Source organism: Pagrus major, chromosome 23 (genome assembly GCF_040436345.1).
Source record: "Pagrus major chromosome 23, Pma_NU_1.0".
Classification (NCBI taxonomy): Eukaryota; Metazoa; Chordata; class Actinopteri; order Spariformes; family Sparidae; genus Pagrus; species Pagrus major.
Genome location: NC_133237.1, coordinates 5739800 through 5761556, shown reverse-complemented (window position 1 = coordinate 5761556; position 21757 = coordinate 5739800). Strand labels below are relative to the sequence as shown.

At 38.4% G+C, this 21757-nt stretch overlaps 1 protein-coding gene and 1 pseudogene across 1 annotated transcript in view; one reads left to right on the top strand and one right to left on the bottom strand.

Moving 5' to 3' along the window:
• carhsp1 (calcium regulated heat stable protein 1) overlaps positions 1-21757 on the top strand; it is a 36330-nt gene extending 14573 nt beyond the window's left edge. Inside the window, exons 2-5 of the mRNA XM_073494371.1 lie at positions 16181-16352; positions 17910-18018; positions 19177-19299; positions 20857-21757. Coding sequence (XP_073350472.1) covers positions 16259-16352; positions 17910-18018; positions 19177-19299; positions 20857-21019 — 489 coding nt within the window. The 5' untranslated portion in view covers positions 16181-16258 and the 3' untranslated portion in view covers positions 21020-21757. The remainder of the gene's footprint in view (positions 1-16180; positions 16353-17909; positions 18019-19176; positions 19300-20856) is intronic.
• On the bottom strand, positions 2583-4538 carry LOC141019217 (polymeric immunoglobulin receptor-like; annotated as a pseudogene).

Here is a 21757-nt window from a genome sequence, read left to right as displayed (position 1 = left end):
AGCTTTTTCTGACAATAAAAATGTCATGAAGTGAGGACAAGACTGACCAATGGAGATTTGTATGACTTTATAACATATACATACACCTCTTTATAAATGCAAAACATATGCAAACTTAATGAGACTTTTAAGTGTTATACATACTACAACAGTAAACCAAACAGTTAGACAGCTTGTTGTCATTGTTGTCAATGATAGACAAGCAAACAGGGCAATGCTTCTTTCAAATGCAAAAGGAAACTGTGGGGATGAGGTGTAAAACAAAGCAGAGAGAGGTTACTGCATAACCAAATAATGACAACAGATAACACATTACGACACTATCATGTAAAAAACTCGTCAAAATAGACAGAAAAACAGAGGAGACATGGCTGAATGCTGTGCTGGTGCGAAGCTAATGTGCTGTATATAACATTCTCATCATTTGCTTTAACCTGCAGGGGGGAAAAAAAGATTAAAATTACTTTAAGTCAAGAATAAACAAAAATAAATTTAAAATTTGGGGAAAAAGTGACAAAAAGACTAAAAGGCAACATCTACAAAAAAAAACCTTCTAAACAAAATGTGACAATCAGTGTGGGACTGGGTTTCTTGATATTTATTTTTCGGGCACGTTTTGGCTTCTTAAACCACAGAGCTATACACCACATCCACATGGCTCTCAGTATATGAAGTCTGCATGAGGAAGGAGAGACTGTTATGAATGAGATGATCACGCTCTGTTTTTGATTAATTTTAAGTCATTTTACAACCAAAGGGCGTTTTACACTCTGTAGCCCTGGGCTAAGTGTTGACCCTGTACAGATTGTAAAACCTCTGAGGCAATGTGATTTGTGATTTTGGGCCATACAAATAAAATTGACTTGACTTGACAACATTTATCAAGTCAAAAAGTTATCAGAGTTATCACACACAAATGTGGAAGGCAAATGTTAATCCAGGGTTAACTTAAGCCCAGGCCTATACAATTCACACTGCATTCTTACATATTAAATGTCCGTTGAAGCACGCAGCTAATGTGAATATTCTTGAATGCTGAGTGACTACTCAGTTTACTTTAGACCTTAGACCCATGTCAAGTTGATTTTCAGCTGATAACCCCACAAACTGAGGGCTAACCCTGCTCTGGAGCAGTCAGAATACCAGGTTAGCCATTGTTGGTAATATTAGTGGATAACCACGAATAACACAGTCTTTTGCTCATACAAACACCAAAGCAACATGTCCATAGATGTCCGTTAGACAGTACTGTGCATAAGACTGATTTAATGAGACACATACAAATAAGGCAGAAGTCCTCAGTATATTCTACAGCTTTCACAACTGTTGATAAGTGGGGCAGCCATTTTGGATTTTGAGCTTGTGCGTTGTGAGGTGCGTCCAAAATCCGACTTCAGAGAGTATTCCAGTATTCATTTTATGTTTTACGCAGCCTCCTAACTCATCTGAATCAGGGTTGTATGTAGCTGCCATTGTGAATGGTGAAATAAGATTTTATATTTGAGTGTACCTCTTGAGTACTTGTATTGTGCAATATGATTTTATGCTTTTTGTAGGTGACATGGCCTGACATTCAATGATAAACATCTTGACTTTGACTTTTAACTACTGTTTGGATCATAATAGTCAAATAGTGGTTGCTGTTATTTTTTCTAAATAACAAAAATCTATAAAGACAAAATTGCATATTTGAGACGTGATTTATCTAATAGAAAAAAAATCTACCTTTATTTTAAGCCTTAAAGAGAGAAGATTCTCTGAAAATGTAACACATTTTACATTGTTTTTTTTATATCTCTGCAGTTTCAACTAAATTTCACTGACAATATAACAACATTAACTTGTAAAAAAAATCGATCCCTATGAAAAATGTGTGGAAAAAGGTAACCGTGTCTTACCATTGTCAAGGCTGGTGCTGCTGCTTTGGCCTGCTCTAAAAGTGAAACAGTAAAAACTCCTGTTACTCTAAATGCACAATAGTCTGTATTAAAAAATAAACATTTAAAAATGACAAAGATATTTGGTACAAAATTGATTTAACAAGACTTACTGCACTTTGTCAACATAAACCAGATGAACAAGGTGACGAGTACAGTGAAGATCGAAAGGATGATGAGGCTCATTAGGTCAGTTGAATCACTGCAGCATAAATAAATATTTAAAAACACACCATGCATATACTACATTATGATGCAGATTCTGTTCATAATCCTTATTACTAGATGCTACTCCAAACCATCTTATAGAAACCAGTTATTATATAAACAATACATATGGAGGTTTCTTTTTCAACTTTTGTTTAATTTGACCACAAAATGGCTGCAGTTCTCTTCATACTTCACCCTTGCTGTTCACCCTGAACTGTGGTAGTTTCTTTGTCTGTAACACCAGTGGTGGGATTCTCAAGATCAGGAGTGGTGGTTAAGAGTGTTGTTGCTGCAACAGTGGCTTTAATCCAAAACAAAACAACAATAAGTAAAATAACAATTATTTTTTTCCTTTTTTCTCTTCTGTGTTAAATCACATCATTTACCAAATGGCTGCACCTGACAAATATTCATAAACTGATATTTCATACTTTTTTAATTGTAGTACTTAGTAGTTGTAGGTTTGTCAGTGACAGTTATATGCACTGGCATCTGGAAATCTCCTTGGTTACACAAATACCAGCTGCTGCTCTCTTTTTTCAGTCCACTCATAGTCACAGTGAAAACATTGGTGTCAGTGGTCACTCTATTGACCTCTATTGATCAAGACGACCTCGTCACACAGGAGCCGCCCCGCCCACACCACTTCATTTCTCCAGGGTAACGATGGTAACACTTGATGGTTATTTCTTCTCCAACAAATCCGTTAATCTCCTGATGATCCACATAAAGAGCTGGTGTATCTTAAAGTGTAACTCTCACCAAAATGCAACCTAGGCTTTTTTTGTGAATGTACCCCAGTCAAACCTTCGTGTAAAAGCATAATTACGACGAAAAAGCCACTTGTAAGATGTACTGTATTTTAGTTTTCGGGTCAAAATCATTTTCAATTGCGTGCTAGGGGCAGCTGTATGGTAGCATCAAAATCGCTTTTTTTAAAACACTAAGAAGACTCGACACACCATGAAACTTTGCTCATAGTATCACCAGGGTCTCTACACATGAACACGAGCATTGAGAACATTGTTTGTGTACACAGAGCTTCCTAAAAATAAAGTTTTTGAACAACTCACGTTAGCTTTAGCTTGCTCCGCTCGTCGCCGTCCTGCCAGTTGAGATGCGTCGATCCCCGAGTGCGGCGTAACATGGAGGAGAAAGCTCCATGTTACATTGGGGATCGACGCATCAATTCTCAATGCTCGTGTTCAAGTGTAGAGACCCCGGTGATACTACAAGCAAAGTTTCATGTTGTGTCGAATCTTCTTAGGGTTTTAAAAATAGCGATTTTGATGCTACCATACAGCTGCCCCTAATACGCAATTGAAAATGATTTTGACCCGAAAACGAAACTACGGTAAATCTTTTTTAAAGTGGCTTTTTCGTCGTGATTATGCTTTTACACGAAGGTTTGACTGGGGTACATTCACAAAAAAAGCCTAGGTTGCATTTTGGCGAGAGTTGCACTTTAAGGGGAAAAGGATTCAGCTGAAAAATGTGGGTAGCCTTATAATCAGTCTCCAGAGCAAACAATCAACCCTCCTCAGTGAATGTGTGACAAGATTTGAATAACGATGTCTAAAGGGTTCTTACCTCTGGTGACTAACAGGCGAAAATACTTTCTATGATCTCAGAATCAGAATCAGAATCAGCTTTTTTGGCCAAGTATATGAAATACAAGGAATTCGCTTTGGGTTTTTTCGCACACGGAGTACATAGACGTAAACATGACCATAAACATGAACATAACATAACAAACATTCAACGAGAAAGAACAAGAACAACAAAGAACAGTAAGTTGAAAAAGACCTCCCGACCTCTTAATCTCCACAGCACACCAGTAACCACCAGTGTCCTGATAAGTCAAAGCGTTTATAGTCACAGTGAAGATTCTTTGGTTTTTGTCATCGGAGATTGAAAACTTTACTGAACTTGGTCCGTTTGTTTTAACTGCGTTTGAGCGGAACCAAGACTCCCCTTTACATAAGTATTTCACATTGTTTATGTAGTTCTGGCCATAGAGACATGGGATAGAGATTGAACCTCCAGCCTTAACTGACACTTTACTGACTTTAGTTTTGCTGTGAATTCCTGCAACAAACAAACAAAAACAGCATTTACTGCAGATATAGCAAACAATATTCTTCTTTTATATTACCTGCCCACTGAAAATTATGTTTATTGTTTTGGAGTAGACAGTATTGTCTATGCTGTCACTCATCCCACTCATCTGAATGACATTATATATTCAGAATATATTCATGTATATTTAATTACTCATGCTTTGTTCATCTGACATGACAATAAGACTAAGCATCTGTACAAATAAAAGGACACCTGTGACTGACCTGTGAGTCCCGGGAGGATAAAAAGAATTCTGAGATGAACAGCCATGTCGCCGAGAGAGCACAGCGTTTGACAAATGAGCACGCAACACCAATGCATTGTCTTATTATCTACTTCCTGTTTTACTGAACAAGCAAGAGCAACTGTTAAAACTCTCCTCCTCATTCTTTTTAAGGCAGTTCATTTGGTTCGATGGCAAAGCACACAGTCATAGAGCTGCATTTTGTATTGATGATTGGACCATTGTACATAGTAAGCAAGTAAAGCTATATGAAACCTGAGTTACAAAGCACTTAATGAACACATTAATGACTTTTTTTTTTTAAATTTAAAAATCTGTAAAATACTTTTGGTTATGGGTAAGTATTTCAATTTCAGCTTTTATTTGCCTGAAGACAGATGGCACTTTGTTGTGAAAAAACACAAATTTGTCACATTTTTTACCCCCAAAAATAGCTTAATTATTTTTCATTTATTTGATGCAATAGTTGAATGTGCCAGCCCTTGATTATGCCAAATATTATAAAACAATCCTGGATCGAACATTAGATCTACTGGAGAATATTAATAAACAATGAGATGATCAGATATACCGTTAGTAGCAAAATACAAAGGATCCTGTTAAATGAATTAAAGTGCTCCATGAATCATTATACTGTAGCCTTAAATGGCAAGATGTCAACCACTTTAGCCAGAATGCCACTTCTGGTTCACATTTTAACTGTTGTTCTTGCACCATCAGACACTTTTAATAGTGCTGCATGTATGTGTCAAAGCCACGCTAACAACTTCCCCTCAACACACCTTTGTCTAAACATAGCACCAAGGTGCATTTCCTGAATTCTTGACTTTAAAGCATGTGCTTGTGGGGGAAAAAAAGAAGATTTTCATCTTATTATTTCATCATTAGATAAACTGTTCGTTTGCAAATTTGTACAAAATAACACCAATGTCAGAGAGTCACCAAAATTGAACATCTCTGATGCGGACTGCAGGATAAATTGATTTATTCAAAATGACAGAAAGACACTATGCATAAAACATACATCAGAATGAGTTCAGTCAGCTTTTTATTTTGTAACTATTGTGCTGTAGATCACACTACCGTCTGCCGGTTCAGTCTAAAGAGAGAAAACAAGAACAGAAAGAAAGAAGAATGCTGAATCATTATGGACTAACAACAATTTAATTGACTTGTTAACTGATGATTGAGATGCTGATATGAGTTTAAGATTAATCACATACCATTTGTTGAACATTGTCCTTCATGACGATGGTACTGTATGTCACACTCTCTTCAGGTGTACGGTCCTCCTGGATAAGGACAAACAAAGACACATTTCGGCAAATGTGTTTTCAGAAACCGTTTCTCTTTTTCTTAAACAAAAATAGTTTTTCTCGTATAGTTTACCTTCTTCTGGGCTGCCACATGCTGATTATGAACAATGGTGGAGTAGTGCACATCAGGTTCACTCCCAGTTTGTGAACCCTATGATGAGTGAATTTGAAATTTGACATTAATCTCATTATGTATTACGTTATGTTACAATTTTTACTTGTCTAACAGCACAATCATTTACAGTAGCTAATTTGAATACAGCTGGACTATCACTGGCAGGACTGCCGCTCAAATGCATGTAGATCTATATACAGGCCCGATTCCCAAAAAATTGTGAGGCAGTGTAAAACAGTAAACAAAATTTGACTAACCTTTTTATGTTCCATTGAAAAAAGTACAAAGACAATAGCTAGTCTACGTTTGCACAACACATGGTGAATAATGTGTGACAGAGCTGTTAAAAGCAGCACAGAAGGAATATCATCAATGTAATTTTTTTTTTTTTACAGTTGATGGGGATTTTATTTTATTTTTATCATTTCAAAACTGCCACTGCAAAAGTTTTTAACGTGGTTGTGCTGTATATTATATTGTCACTGTTAACAAAGACGGTGACTCTGTAGTATTTTCATAACACACATTTCTTTGTCTCCAGCTGTTCACACACACACACATACTTATATTGCACTGGGTTTCACCTCTCATGCTACATGCAGTTGAGGCTGCCTGGGAATGAGCATGCCTGCGAACAACTGCTGTTTACTTTATTTGCTGTATGAGTAGTCCAAATTTGGACAAATTGTGAAATGTTTTGTTATTCTCCAAGCAAAGAGGAAATATACCAGTGATAACAGTGACCTTATATTAATACCAAAACATAATAATGGGAAGTACATGGCTTTATCTTACCGCAGTGATGTCGGACCCCCCAGGTTTGGTCTTACCTAAAACACATATTAGATATTTTTAAAATAACAGATATTTCACTCATGAATACATTTGTTAAAGCAGCTTTCAACAGACTTACTACGTCTTATCATCCACCATCCCAGAAAGATGGCAGGAACAAGCAACAGCGGTACAATGAGGGTTGTGATGAGAATCATCATCTGAGTGGAACTAGAAGATAAATAAGCATAAGAGGCGCATTTTATTGAAAATTGACTTGTGCATACATTCTTCTTCCATTAGTTTAATTTATAAGACAAAAACCTATTAAATACAGACACATGTAATATAGAGTTTGACTAAAAGAGAACTGTGTGCATCACTGCAACAAAACCATCTGACTGATGAAATGAATGAACTTCCTAGAAATTGCATAAAGGATACAGCTTATCAGTTGTGCTGTATTAAGAGGGACAAAGGGTTGAGAGAGAATAATATGCAGAATATAATTTAAATCACATATGAACCCTGTAACAAAGTGAAATAAAATAAAGAGTACACACCCCCTGTGTTCATCTTGCACACTCTCTTCACCTGAGCCATTTATGGTGGAGTTTGTGGCCTGAGCTGTATGTGGCTCTGTACTGGTAAGCAGGGAGGAGTGCTGGATAGTGGTTGGAAGTGTACCTGTAAATAAATGTAAACAGTCATGTTAATCCACATTGCAAATTTCTATCAAGGTATTTTTATGCTCTGTATTGCTGAATTATTATACTGTAAATCACACATTTTCAATGTTTGACATTAATATATCATATGCTGCACTTAAAGACTTTCATTTTTATAATAGGTTGCTAATCTATGACAAAAGTAAATGTTTTGTATCTTACTTGCTGCACTGGGGATCATTGTAGTTGCTGTTGTAGTTGCTGTTGTAGTAGTTGAGGTTGATTCGTGAACAGTTACATTCACTGGGATCTGAAAGTCTCCATTGGTGCACCAATACCAGCCACTGCTCTCTGTCCTCAGGTCACTCATGGTCACATTGAAAACTTGTGGGACACTGGAATTGATGGTCACTGTTGTACCATTAATTGATCCAGTCTGATCTCTCACACAGCTGGGGTTAAATCCCAGCCTGCACCATCCTGTTTGTTTGCCCTGATGTTTATAGTAACAAATGACAGTCACACTTCCTCCTTCAAATGCTTCAACTTCCTGCTGGTCCACGTACAGATTTGGCTCATCTTGAAAAAAAAGCACCATACAAATTAAGCATGGTACCTGAGTCATATGAGGGAAAATCTGACAAGGATTTCAAATGTGTTTAAAACATTTAGTGGATTTTACCTGTGGTGACTGAGAGCTGAAAACTTTGTCCGAAATCACTCCATCCATTATCCACAGCACACCACCAGTAACCAGCGTTCCCCTCTCTCAGATCATTAATAGTCACATTGAAAACTCTTTGGTTTTTGTCATCGGCGATTGAAAATTTTCCTGAATTATCTGGACGGTTTGTTTTAACTTCAATGACGCAGAAGACCCAACTCTTTCTTCTACACAAGTATTTCACATGGTCTCTGTAGTGTGGCTCATAGAGACATGGGATAGAGATTGAGCCTCCGGCCTTGACTGACACTTTACTCACTGTTTTAATGTCACACTGAATTCCTGACAAAACAAGAACAGACATTTAATTCATAGTGGTGCCTTCAAATTGTATATATTGTATATATCACTTAAACATCAGTTACAGGTTAATCAGTCACATAACTATACAACACATCTGTTACAAGTAAGTATTATGACATAACTGAATTGGTGAGACATTATTAATAATTAATATTGATGGTTTTTTATTACATCAGTGCTATCAATATTCTCTCAATTATAAACCTGACTATAATTTATGCATAGTTTTCTTATTAAGACTTAGCTGACTTACCAACAAGTCCAGAGATTATTAGAAGAGGAATAAATGGAGAAGTCATGCCTGCATCAGTGAAACTGAATGAGTACTATTCTGGACCACAGCTGGTACTTTGTACTGGGTAGCTTCCTCATTTTGAACACCCTCCTTTGGTGTCCTGCTGTAAAGCTACTGGTAATGTCTTGCTTTTAAACAATGTATCGTCTGTTTGGCCACATTATCAACTCTTCATTTCATGTTTTTGCGTTTTATCTACTTCCTTTACTTACATAAACATTAACGTTAAACATTGACCTATCATCATAAAGACTTATCACTGTAGGCTACTGTTACACTAATATTTGAGAACGTCAATATAAAGCTGAAAATGCAAATGTGAAGAAAAAGCTTTGAGTTTACTCTTTTGCAATACATGAACATGTATTTTTAATAGTGTTAATAGTTAACAATATTGGACATAGTCCCTTACATCAAAATGAAAAAGAAAGCTGGAATATTAAATCTAATTTAAGACCATACTTTTTTGTGCGGAGGTCAAAATCTTAAGTACTTTAGAATTCTTTTATCAGAAACATGGAGCCACACAAATAAATGAAAAAAAATGCAAAGTAAAACTCAAACCAGCAAAACACCTAAATTTGAAGATGAGGACAAAGTAACCACTGAATTGGAAATACTAAGTGCTAAGCATATCAGATAGCAATTTTGGCTGTGGTTGCTCGAGTGCAAACTTATCCAAATCCAATAAATCCTTCATTATCCTCAAGTGTAGCATCTAGGATTGCCCTAAACATGTTCCAGTCCTGAACAGATCTCACAAATAATGTATTTATAGTAAAAGTATTATCCATACACTCTCAAGCAGATGGAAAGTTGGGAGGAAGTTAAAAAAAAAGAAAAGAAAATTTCTCCTAAACAACTTAAGTAGATAGGGAAACACACCTGAAAACAATTACCTCAGTGAGACACGAAAGTGTTAAATGATGGGAAACATCCCATCATTTAATTCTTCTCCAATGCTGCAGTTTTTTTTGGTTTTTTGAAATTGGAGAACCACAGAGACTCACAAGAGACAGACTAAAAAAGGATTGGTAAAAATCAAAGCAGTAGAGGCTGAGATATCCCGTCTTTAAGTCCCACTAATGGGTCAAGCTCAGATAATGCCACATGGATGCATCTAAGCTTCCATTAAACTTTGTCTGCCTGGTAAATGCCTTGGCCTTTCAAACCCCACACCTCAAGTTTGTAACACAGGTCTGTTTTAAAAAAAACGATGGCCTTAGGGGTTATCCATACTTAGAACAATAACTATAACGATAGTGATGTGAGCATCCTCTTTGGTGAACGGTAACATTCTGTTAACGTTGATGCCAAGCACAGACTACTTAGGAAAATGAATACTTATGACCTGTTGCTGTATGTTGTATAGACAAACAAAAGAAAATAAGAAGGATATGGATTTACATAATTCTTAGAAGATGAAGGCACTCTATTGAAGACAAATTTTATTCATACTTTCTTATAAGTCAACATCATTTATCCTGGTCATTCATTTCATCATCATTTATCAGTAAAGACAAAACAAACTTTAGAGACCCTGTTTGGTGCCATAAACTGTTTGGCGACATGTCTCAGGTTAAATGATTAACTTGCAGCCTAATATGACATTATATAGGAGTTTAATAAGTTGTGAACATGACACCCTGTGAATTCAGATGGATTTTCATTGGCTGTCAGTGTTTCTTATCAAATCACTCTGAAAGTGATCCCAATGACATCATCCACCACTGTTGTTGTTATTGTGGATATCTCAGAGTTATAACCTCCCTTCCACTATAAACTCTTCCAACATGTCATTACAGGAGTGCTGTCTCACTCTCTGAAATCTGTGTTAGTTCATAGTGAGTTCTCTCTTTCCATATGTTGCCGTTGTGTCATCTCTTCCTTTTTGACATTATCTCCTGTCTGAACAAGGAACTGAGTGAACATGTGAGAGATTTATTACTCTTTTTTTTATTACTATTATTACTTAACTGTCAAGTGGCTGAATGTCGCCATTAAAGGTTTCTGTGAGTTGAATAAAACCACAACCAGTGGACGGTGCACCGATATACAAAATCAAACGGATAACAATGTTTAAAAATCTCTAAAGAGGAATAAAACAATCTTGTTTTTGAGCTGCATAATTGACTACATTTTAGTATAGTTGTGCTTTTATTCTGTTGAATTGAGCAACCTCGACCGTTCAAGCCTTGTTGAATTGTTTGACGTTTGACGTACCACAGTCTGCCCAACAGCTCACTGTGGTTTTGCTAACTTGACAGTGGGAATGGATGTGTTATAAGTTTGCTGCGAGTAGACTGATAATAGCACTGTCATGTCTGTGCGGCAAAAAAATGGCTACATCCAGCAGTAGGTTAGCTGAGCTTAGCATATAGACTGAAGATAGGGGGAAAGAAGTAGCCTGGCTCAGTCCAAAGGAAGTTACTGCTCCTGACCAAGTTATAGTCACATGATTCCCTGTCATACTACAACCTCTTACACTTTGTTTTTGTCTGTATGAAATGACAGAGATATAACATTAGATATAAATGCTGGTAGGAGGACAAATCCGTCTTGCTGTTTCCCCGTTTCCAGTCTTTATGCTAAGCTAATTAACTTTACATTTACTTAACAGACATGAGAGTGGTATCAGTCTTATCTAACACTCTAGCTTTTTGTTTTTGTGACTGTTGTACACTACTTTGTATTTGATTAAAATCTACTGTAACTGCTTCTTGCTGCACAAATCTTTGTGTTAAGGACAAGAAATCTAAATTTTATAAACTGGCAGTAGGTTGGTCACTAACCGTCACATCACTGTTTCATAAATCCATAATACAAAGCACCAACACATACATTACAATTACTTATATGGAAACGTCGAGGACTAGCTCTTTGTATTCCTCCTCTGTGAATACAGCTTTAGATGAATGTATTTAATCTTGTAGAGAACTCCAGAGTGAAACTCTAAACCAGCGAAGTCTGCATTGATTCATGACCTGTGTGGCCATACAGTATAATGGCCTCATCACATGGGTAATGTTTGTCTCAGCAAAGCCGTGCATGTGCATGTGTGTGTGTTGGCCTGAGAGCTAATGCATGCAAGTCTATATGCAGGTGCGCATGATCGTGTGTGAGTGTGTGTGTGTGCACCACTGGGCTGGTATTTGCTGTATCAGCAGGGTCTCTGGGTGGCGTGTTGGTTGGGGAGAACTATCATGGAAAATTCCATCGAACACAGGTTTAGTCCAGTGCTGCACGTGAGAGGGAGAACGATGAAATGCATGTATATTGTCTGTGTGTGTGTTTGTGTGTGTGCGCCATGCTACAAATGATGCTGATTTGTTTGTACATGGCTCTATAAGCCACCCTACATGTTTTTGTAAGCCTAGTTTAAGCAACATCATTTTTTACAAGATATGTAGTAAGGGGAATAGGCAGAAAGCACAGGGGAGACAGGGGGATTCGGACCCCACCCCCTTCCAGGAAAAAGATAGATTTATCCCCCTCAATAACCTTTATCAGTGTAAACATATCATTTGAAAGTATATAATAATATGCAATGAAAACACTGCGCTAAAACGCTAATTAAAGATGTGGAACGATGAGTTTCTACGTTTCTAAAGATTACTTCCCCCCCTTCATATGGCTCATAGTGGTTTGGTCCATTGCCAATCAACCTGCACCTCACACAGCTGTCTCTTTGGAGCGTCTCTCAGCATGGTGCTGGCAGACCATAGTAAGTTGATATTTTGGAAAAGTTAACTTTAAAGAAAGGTGCTATTTTTCTCATCACAAAGTTGTAGGTTTAAGCACAAAAAACACTTGGTTTGGGTTATAAAAACACACTGTTGTTGCTTAAAATAGCTCCCTGTTTCAGTCGCCACAAACGCAGCTGTAGATGTCCTGAGGTCTCGGTAAAAACACCTGGTTTTGTCGCAACAAACAGGGCTAGAAAATTTCCCAGGAAGTCCTTAAAAACATTCAGGGGTGTCCTCTTCAGGAGTTGTTTATTGTCCTCCCAACAGTGAAGAGAAATATCTGCCCTTGGTAAGGAGCCCCTGCTCTGTCTCTCTATCAGCTAAAGGGTCCTTGACTTAAAAAACGTTGAAGACCCCTGAGTTGATTAATTGATTGGTGGATTGGCAGAAAATTAACTATTTTTATAATCCATTAATTGTTTTAATTATTTCTTTGCCTATCGTGCTTTTTTTCCTTCAGTGTTTTATAAATGTTCTTGTGCCTGTGAAAGACACCAACAGAAGCTCCTCTCTCCCACAGAAAACACTGCTTTCTGAAACGCCTCGTCAGTTGTCTCGCCTATAATTCTGTGACTTTTTGACATCCCTACGTCAACGTAAGAATTAAATTAGCGCTACTGCTCTGTTGATGTTAGCAGTGCTGGCTCAGGTGTGTGTGAGCTGACCAATCAGAGCAGACTGGGTATTCTGGATGGGGGACCTTTAAGAGACAGGAGCTACAACAGAGCGTTTCAGACAGAGGGGGAACGTATTAGAAACTGATGTGTTTTTTGAGCATTAAAGTATGTAAACCTATGGAAATTAAATTATGCACCTGCTGAAATGTCTGTTTTAAGCAACAATTCCTAACATTCTGTAATATTCTGATTCTCAAATGTGAAGAATTGCTTTTTTTCTTTGACTGCCTTCAAGACATTTAAAGGTAGCACCTTGAGCTCTAGGAAATTATAACTTTTTTTTTCAGCTGTTAAATAGACAAAATGATTAATCAATGAATTGAGTGAATAATCTACAGATTCATTTAGAATCAAAATAATTGTTAGTTTTTTCCTTGTTTTCTGGGTGTTTGATTTTGATGAGATTCTGAGTGCACAACTTCTTTCATTGACCAAATCCTTGGATGCACCACCAAGCATGGTTTGCCAATTTTTCCCTGCATCACAACAGCAACTTAAATACAAATGCAATTACATGTGCACAGTGATCGATTACCAAACTCAGGCAAGTCTCAACTTGGTATTCATACCGTTGAGGGATAAACTGAAAGCAGCTGCTACCTGAAAGGTAGAAACTCTGAAAAGTTACAATATGCTATTGGAAAAAGGGTCAGCAGGAATGTTAAGTACAATGTTCTGAATAGTTAGGCAGCCAAAGCATGGCGAATCATCATTATGTTCCTTTAAGGTAGCATGAAAAGAGTGAGACTTCACAGGCTATATCTGTACTGACGTTATCATATTTTCTGAGCCTCCCTCAGGCATTATCTCCTGCTTATCTGCCACTTTTCCGTTTCATCCTCCTCCCCCATCTGTGCTTCTTACAAAGACCCTTCCTCCTTCACTGTTGTTGTTCTCAACAGCAGATTTTCTCCCCACGCCTGCTAATGATTTTTATTTCGTTCATTTTGATCTCTTAAATTTAGCTGCGTGCAAATCATAAAAACAATCATTCACAAGTGGGTTTTGAGTTGATTTTTGTCCCCATTATTTAAGGGATTGAACACGCCACAATGTAAATAAGTGATTGATGAGTATATATTTTGGTTGTGTATGCATGTGAGAATGTGTGTGTATGAATCCTCTGTTATAACCCTGCCTTCCCCCAGCAGGAAGCTTGCTGTCCAGAGAGGCTGTGATCACATTAACCTTGTGTCTATTGAGTTAAGATAGATCAGCTCTGCTCTCTACTGTGGTTCAAAACTGTAAAATGTATTAAGGCTTGTGTTGCCAATGTGTGTAGCTGTATGAATGTATGCTAAGCTTGATAAATAAAAACATAACGAGATAGGAGACCTGCTCTAGATAAGCACACATCAGTGAAACGCAGACTCTGTCAACATCTGTCAGCACGGTGCTGCAGTTTTTGTCATCATTTATCATCTGTCCCGGTGAAAGACGTCAGTGCTTGTTTCCCTCCTTTCTTTCCCTTCTTTTATTCGTCCTCGCTCAGTACCCGATTCCACAGACATGATGACCCATCACAACAAACACACAAAGCCCTGATCTGTCTTAGCTCTATTTTGTCAATACTGAATCATGCCTGGCCGATTGTTTTCCTCTCAGGGCTGCTTTTCTGTCTGTCAACTGGCAGCGACAGGAAGTAACAGATGTGTCACAATGATCAGTCCACAAACATGTTAGCAACTCTGTGAGGCTAGGTCAGCATGCTAACATGCTCACAATTAAATTGCTAATATGGTAATGTTGAGCGGGTATAATATTTGTTCCCCATCTAGGTTTAGCTTGTTTTCATCCAAAAGTATAATTTAACTCTACACCATGTCCTAACTGCATGCGAGCGTCAGATTTGACGCAATGTCAAACGCTCTCTGTCCACAATGAGTCTGATACATATGCATTCTGTTGCATTATGTAAACAAACCATGTACCAATCAGCTGTGCGCTGGAGATCAGACTGGAGACTGTAAAACATGGGTGAGCTTACCACCACCACCCTTCGTTATAAAAGCGAGTATATGTAGCCTTGGAAAACTAAGATGGTCTTCAATAAAACATAGGTCTATAGGTGTTAAATGCTCCACTCTCTTCACCAGCTACTGTAATTACATAGCCTGTCTGCTGTTTGGTGCTGGGCAGGTAGTGTTTACTGAGTTTATCACAATTGTATTCACTGAAAATGCTGCTGTTGCAGCTGGCAATGAGTTTGCTGAGAGCAGAGTTTGCGATAACCAAAACAATGAGCGAAAAGATAAAATGCTCTGTCGAGATGAGAAGAACTTCAGAGTTCTGTTATCATTTGCTTTGGATTTGTGACTGTGAACGACCCCTTTCATTTTGCACATAGTCATTGATCCATTGTTAAGATATATTTATTAGAGCAGCTTTGCATTTCTGTTGTAAGAACAGTCATCAGCTACAGGGAGTTATCGGGGACATACAGCTTTTTTCCATGTTTTAAACGGTCTGTAAGTCACAAGCCTTGTACCTGTAATCATCTTAAATCCTGTTTTTGAAAACCTGGAAAATGGAAACTCTGTTCCCCCCACTTCTGTCAGCTACTATAGAAATACTAATGAGAGTCCCTGCTCCTGGGGCCACTGGCAATGTTTCCTGTAACCTTTTTTTCTCCGTCGCTTTCTTTGAAGAGTGTACCAGTAATGGAAAGTCAAAATCATTGGAAGTTTTCTTTTCTGCATTTCCCTGATTGGTTGACCTGTGATGTAATGACTAATGATGTAAGACCCTGGGCTGAGGTGAATGAGGGACTCTACTCTGTCCTTGTCAGGTTGTAGCACCGTCAGCCTGTCCTCAAAATGGCGTTGCCATGGTAACATAGGTTTGGAGAATGCCACCTGCAGGTCACTGGTTTAGTGTGTCTTTAGGTTGGGTTGTTGTGTTGCAAAAGTGAGGTAAAGATGACGCTTTTTTTAAGAGACTGAAAATAAATGTTTTTAAAGCATTAAGCATGGAATGTTGGTTAGAAGTGTGCACGTCACTACAATCAATTAAAATACTCTCTCAATCTCCTCCTGTCCTCCTCTCCCCAGGTGCTTAACATCCTCTGCTTCACCGCTTGAGTGACCCCACCCCCTCCTTCCTCCCCACCCTTAGACTCCACCTCTTCGATGATGTCATCTCACGCAACGCCAATCCAAGAGTCACGACCGGTGACCCCTCCGCTGAACTCTGCTGGATCCCCACGTTCTCCATTGTCAACAGGTAAAGACTTGTTTTTCAGCCTCTAGCTGTAAGGTTACAGATTGCAACAAACAAAATACCCCTCGTCTCATCCACCCCCTATTGTGACTGCTAAAGACGCGAAAAATGCAGGGAAAATTAACCCTGATGGAAGTCACATTATTATCTCAGGGGTCTTCACCTGAGTTACTTGATGTACACCCTCAGCTATACATAAACCAAGGAGATTCTAGCCATTTTGTAATGCAGCTTTTAGGGGTAATGCCTTAAACTGACATATACAAGTTGAATTGCTGATATATTTAACAACCACTTCTGGGAGCAGCAAGTAGCAAGATAAGTGTCTTCTGCTGCCAGTTTCACCTTGACTGTTCAACTTACCTTACTTAATCACCTTGTTCTCTGCTCTTCCCACACAAGTTCTTTAGCCGAGGCAAAACATACAGTATAGACATCTTTAACTTACTGACATATTTGTCAAAGCACGATTCTGTTGAGATTCTATTCATGGGAAAAGTAATGACATTAAACAAGGATAAAAGTTCTTAGACACCACACAGACCTCAATTCGTGAGAGATCATGTCCATGTTTATAAGAGAAGGTCTGTACTGTCCCCAGGGCAACAGAGGAGAATAGCAGCAATAAGGAGTAGAACAAAGGAAAACTACAGAATATTATGTTATAATACATTGTATATAGTGATATATCTTTAATTGATGAAATAAAACAAAGTCTGTCTGTCTCACATTGTTACCTGGAAGTGTTGTAGTAGAAGTATGGAATAATACAGCGATGTACCATACTGCCATGTGTCTTTTTTCTATACTTTTATTGCACTAAGTTCATATTTCAGTACAGCCACAAGGTATCTTTTGTGTTTAGATGCATTTCTTTTTTCTTTTCGTTCATATTTTATATACCCAGTGATACAAAAAGCAAAATGAACAAGAAAAAACGTTGAAAACGGTAAAAACAAAGCAAAATCCAAAACTATATTTACATTTTCATCTATACATGGCCACACCTGTGCGTATGTGTATGGCCCTGCATGTTTGAAAATGCGTTAAGTGTATCGATTAACTAACTATTTTTGATGAATGCTATTATTGTCATCACAAAGCCATCACTTTCAAGGGCTTTATATATTTTTGAGAGAGAGTTTTTAGTTGCTATGTTATGGTTTTTTAATCAAAAAGCTAATTAAAGGGTGGACTTCTCTAGTGGTTTGATTTTTTAAAACATTTTGAGAGATAGGTCCTTATCTGTAGATATTTACAGAAATTATATCTTGAGACTTTTTATATTGTTATATATATTGTTAGCCAGCATTTGTGAAAATGTTTTTAATCCTTTGATGCCCATACATGCAGTATGTCATCCCGTCTGTTTGGTTTGAATTGGGGTTCCCATCGATTCTCTGAAATATACCAAGTCACTATCTATTTCATGAATTTTGCATACATTTCTCCAGCTTTTTAATGTGTTCTCTACCCCTCTGTTTAGTCCTTTGATTTGTAAATAGTCCTTTCCCATGTGTTATTCTTTATGATGTAATACGCTGGTTTGTGTCCCATCAGAGTCCCTGCATCCTCCACCCTGCAGACACAGAGACCGCTCGCCTTCCCCCATGAGAGGCTACCTCATCCCCAGCCCTCTGCCCACACGCAGAACCAGGACTTGCTCAGCGTGAGAACAAACACACACACATACACACATGTGCGCGTACACACTATAGAATCACATGGGATGAAAAAGTCCGCTGAAGCGACTGTAATGTTAGGACAGTATTTTACTGGTTACACATCACCAGTAATAGCCTATCAACAATGAATAATCTGAGTCTGCAAAGTAACCAGTAACTAAAGTTATGAAATAAATGTAGAAGTGTAAATAGCAGACACTGGAAATACTCAAATATCTTAAGTACCTAAAAATTTGACTTAAGTACAGAACTTTAGGAAATTGTACATTTTGACACTAAGATTTTTATTTTTACTGCATATGTACAGTAAATCACTTCCTAATATGGGTGACAGTGTTCTTGATTACTGAAAACAATATATCGTTTGATCCCTGGTTCAGATATACACATGGCAGATCTTGTCAGAGAGTGTACTCTAATTAAAAACTTGTGTGTAAACACACAACCAAATGCCACTGCTGCATGTGTGGGAACTTCTAAGAAGTGCAGGACACTTTCTTTGGGAGCAGTTATCGCTGCTTCTAAGCAGAAATTAGGATGTGCACACCCAGGTACAAAGTAAAGAAGTCAGCAAAATTCAGTCCCCACAGACGCTTAAGTTGACAATACACTCGGTCAGAAAAAACGATATTTCATCCACCACGCTGAAAAAGCCGAGTTGGTTTTTTTTTAGAGAAGCTAACCCTCTGGCTGTCATAGTAATACCAGGAATGATAAAGTGGTACTTGTTTTGTGTTGTATTGCACTGACTCTCGCAGGATTTTCAATACTTTGTTGTATATACAGGTTTAATCTGAGTTTTAATAGGACTTAAATGTGCCTGTAGCCAGAAACACAGCTCCAGATGAATGCTAAAGCTGTCCTGGATGTGTTAAAAGGCATCAGTCAATGTTGTGTTTAGTTGCCTCAGAGGACCAACAGGTTTTGTCTTGTAAACTGTCATGTGACTGCAAATGTTTGACTGATTAGTGTGAATGCTGATTCAGCATTTAATTTGATCTATTTTAAGTAACCAGTGGATGACAGTGTTGGGTTGATACACTGACATAATTGAACACTCTTCATCACTCACTTTTTTATTCTCCCACCCTCTTCTTTTTCCATCTCTCCATCTATATCTGTGTGTGTGTGTGTGTGTGCAGGACGGCTCGTGCATCAGAGGGTCCGTCGTTTCATGGCGTGTGTAAATGTTTTTCCCGCTCCAAAGGACATGGCTTCATCACGCCAGCCGACGGGGGCAAAGACATCTTTGTCCACATCTCAGAGTAAGTGTGTGCTTGTGAATAGGATGATGTGTGTAAGCTTCATGGGGAGTCTGTGTCATGTGGCAAGTGTATAGTTGTGTGTTCCTGCATTGCCACCAAAGAGCCCTCAACATACGGAGAGAAAGAGGACCTTATTCTGAAAAGTTTCTGGCAACAACAATCTGTGTTGACTGTATGTTTATGTACACACATGCACACACACACACACACACACACACACACACACACACACACACACACACAGCACACACACACACACACACACACACAGTGGTTCATTGAGACTGTTCTGTGGTTAAACTTGAGGGTGTGTGTGTGTGTGTGTGTGTGTTTGTGTCCTCATTGTCTCTGTTGTGATGAGTGCAAGGGCCGCTTTGGTTTTAATCACTGACAACAAACTGTGTCAACACACACACACACACACACACTCACAGGAATGGTAGCTGCCATTGTGTAGGAGGACAGCAGAATATCTGATGACCTTCACCATGGTGCCTTTGTAATCACCCACAGATTTAAAATGCAGAGGCGTCAGCAGTGTACACACACACACACACACACACACACACACACACACACACACACACACACACACACACATACACTTAAACACATAAAAAACACACCAGCAAAATGAATTAAAAAGTACTGTAAAACAGGATGCAATAAAATAGTTCACAAAGTCTCTGTTTCTCTCTTCCTTCCTTCAAGAGTATCCTCTCAACTGACCAAAAGGAAGCTGTCTGTGTCTGTGTCTGTGTCTGTGTCTGTGTTTAAAGGGTTACAGTACGTCCACACTAAGCGAGTTAAATCCAAAAAAGCTGTAGAAATGTTGTTTTTGTAATATTATATATAATATTGGGTAATATTGTAAGTACTATTCTGTTTCTGGGGGAATTTCATTGAAGTTGTTCTGCACTTAACAGTAACTGAGAATTTCTGGACATTAAATGTCCATCTACTTTGAAAGATCAAGAGGGAGGTTTAATAACACTCACTGCCGTTTTGAAGTTATTTCAAGTATCATAGAAGGCTCCTCTAACCATCTGGATGTAAAAATATCCTATTTATGTTTCATAAGTTGAGCCCCTAAGTTTACCTCACAAGGCAGCTGGATTTGCAAACCTTCTGCCACGTCACGTTACCGTTAAAAATCTTTTTCATCATGCACAACAAAATATTTTCTCCTCCAGTTGGTTAGAAGAGGCCTCAGTAAGTTTTGTTAAACAACCCTCTGGGTTGTTTGTTTTTTGATTTATTTTTTTAAGATCTCCAGTTATTTATTTTTAAGAAAAAAACGATACTCAGTTCTGTCACTCAAAAATTTGGCAAAGCGACCAATTTTCTATAAATACCATAACCCTGTGTGAAAATATTAGCAACTGAACCACAATGCATGATGATTTTGCCTTGCAAAGCTAAATTTGCTTTGACTTTGACTTTGGAAACAGGAACCAATTTGGCTGCAAGTATCTGCTTGTAGAGTAAAGCAGAAGAATTCTACTGTTTCATCATTTGTAACCTTCTAATCTGTTCCTTTCTTTCCGTCTCCTCCAGCATCGAGGGCGAGTACGTGCCGATGGAAGGCGATGAGGTGACCTACAAACTCTGCTCCATCCCTCCCAAGCACGAGAAGGTCCAGGCCGTGGAGGTGACCATAACCCACCTCAAGCCGGGAACCAAACACGAGACCTGGGCAGGACGCGTGGTCAGCAGCTGAACGCTGAGCCCAGCAGAGGGTGGGGCCGAGGAGGGTGGGAGGGGAGAAAGAGAAGAAATTGGGAGGGATGGACGGATTATGAGGGAGGATTGGAGGATTTAAAAAGAGGTTTGGTGCCAGGCGCAGTGGGCAGAGGAGACCCAGGTGATGTTCTTAGTTCTCCTTGTTTAAGAACTCCAAGGAACGTTAAAGGAGACATGGCTGATGTGTAGGTGACTATTAAAGGTTAAATCAGAGGGAAACCTGAATGATCTCATAGTTTACTTATGTTAAAACACGGGAGTCTTCCTCTGCTCTTGCTGGGAAACAAGTAACTATATTTCGGGGAAACACACAGTTGGTTTGACTGTTGAATAGATATATGAATGGATAGATGATTACAGAGGAGATGTTTATCATAGAAAGACTTCTAACAATAGGTTTCCTGCTTAGATCTTTAGACCCCCTGTGCTGGATTTTAATGGTGCATTGTTTGAACTGTATTTCATTTGATGAGTAAATTGATTTCAGCAGCATTTCTTCCTAATGTGGAGAGTGTTGAGGAACACAGCGTTCTGCTGTATGAGCACTACTTATAACACTGTCCAGCACCAGGGGCTTATTTTCCAGGTATACTGTGTGCCTACTTCTACCCAGAGAACTGACAGCTCTGTTTGTGCCTACTTATGCCAATTTATCATCTGTATTTGATCATGTGTGGGTGCTTATATGAGTGAATTAAAGCATTTTCAACCAGTG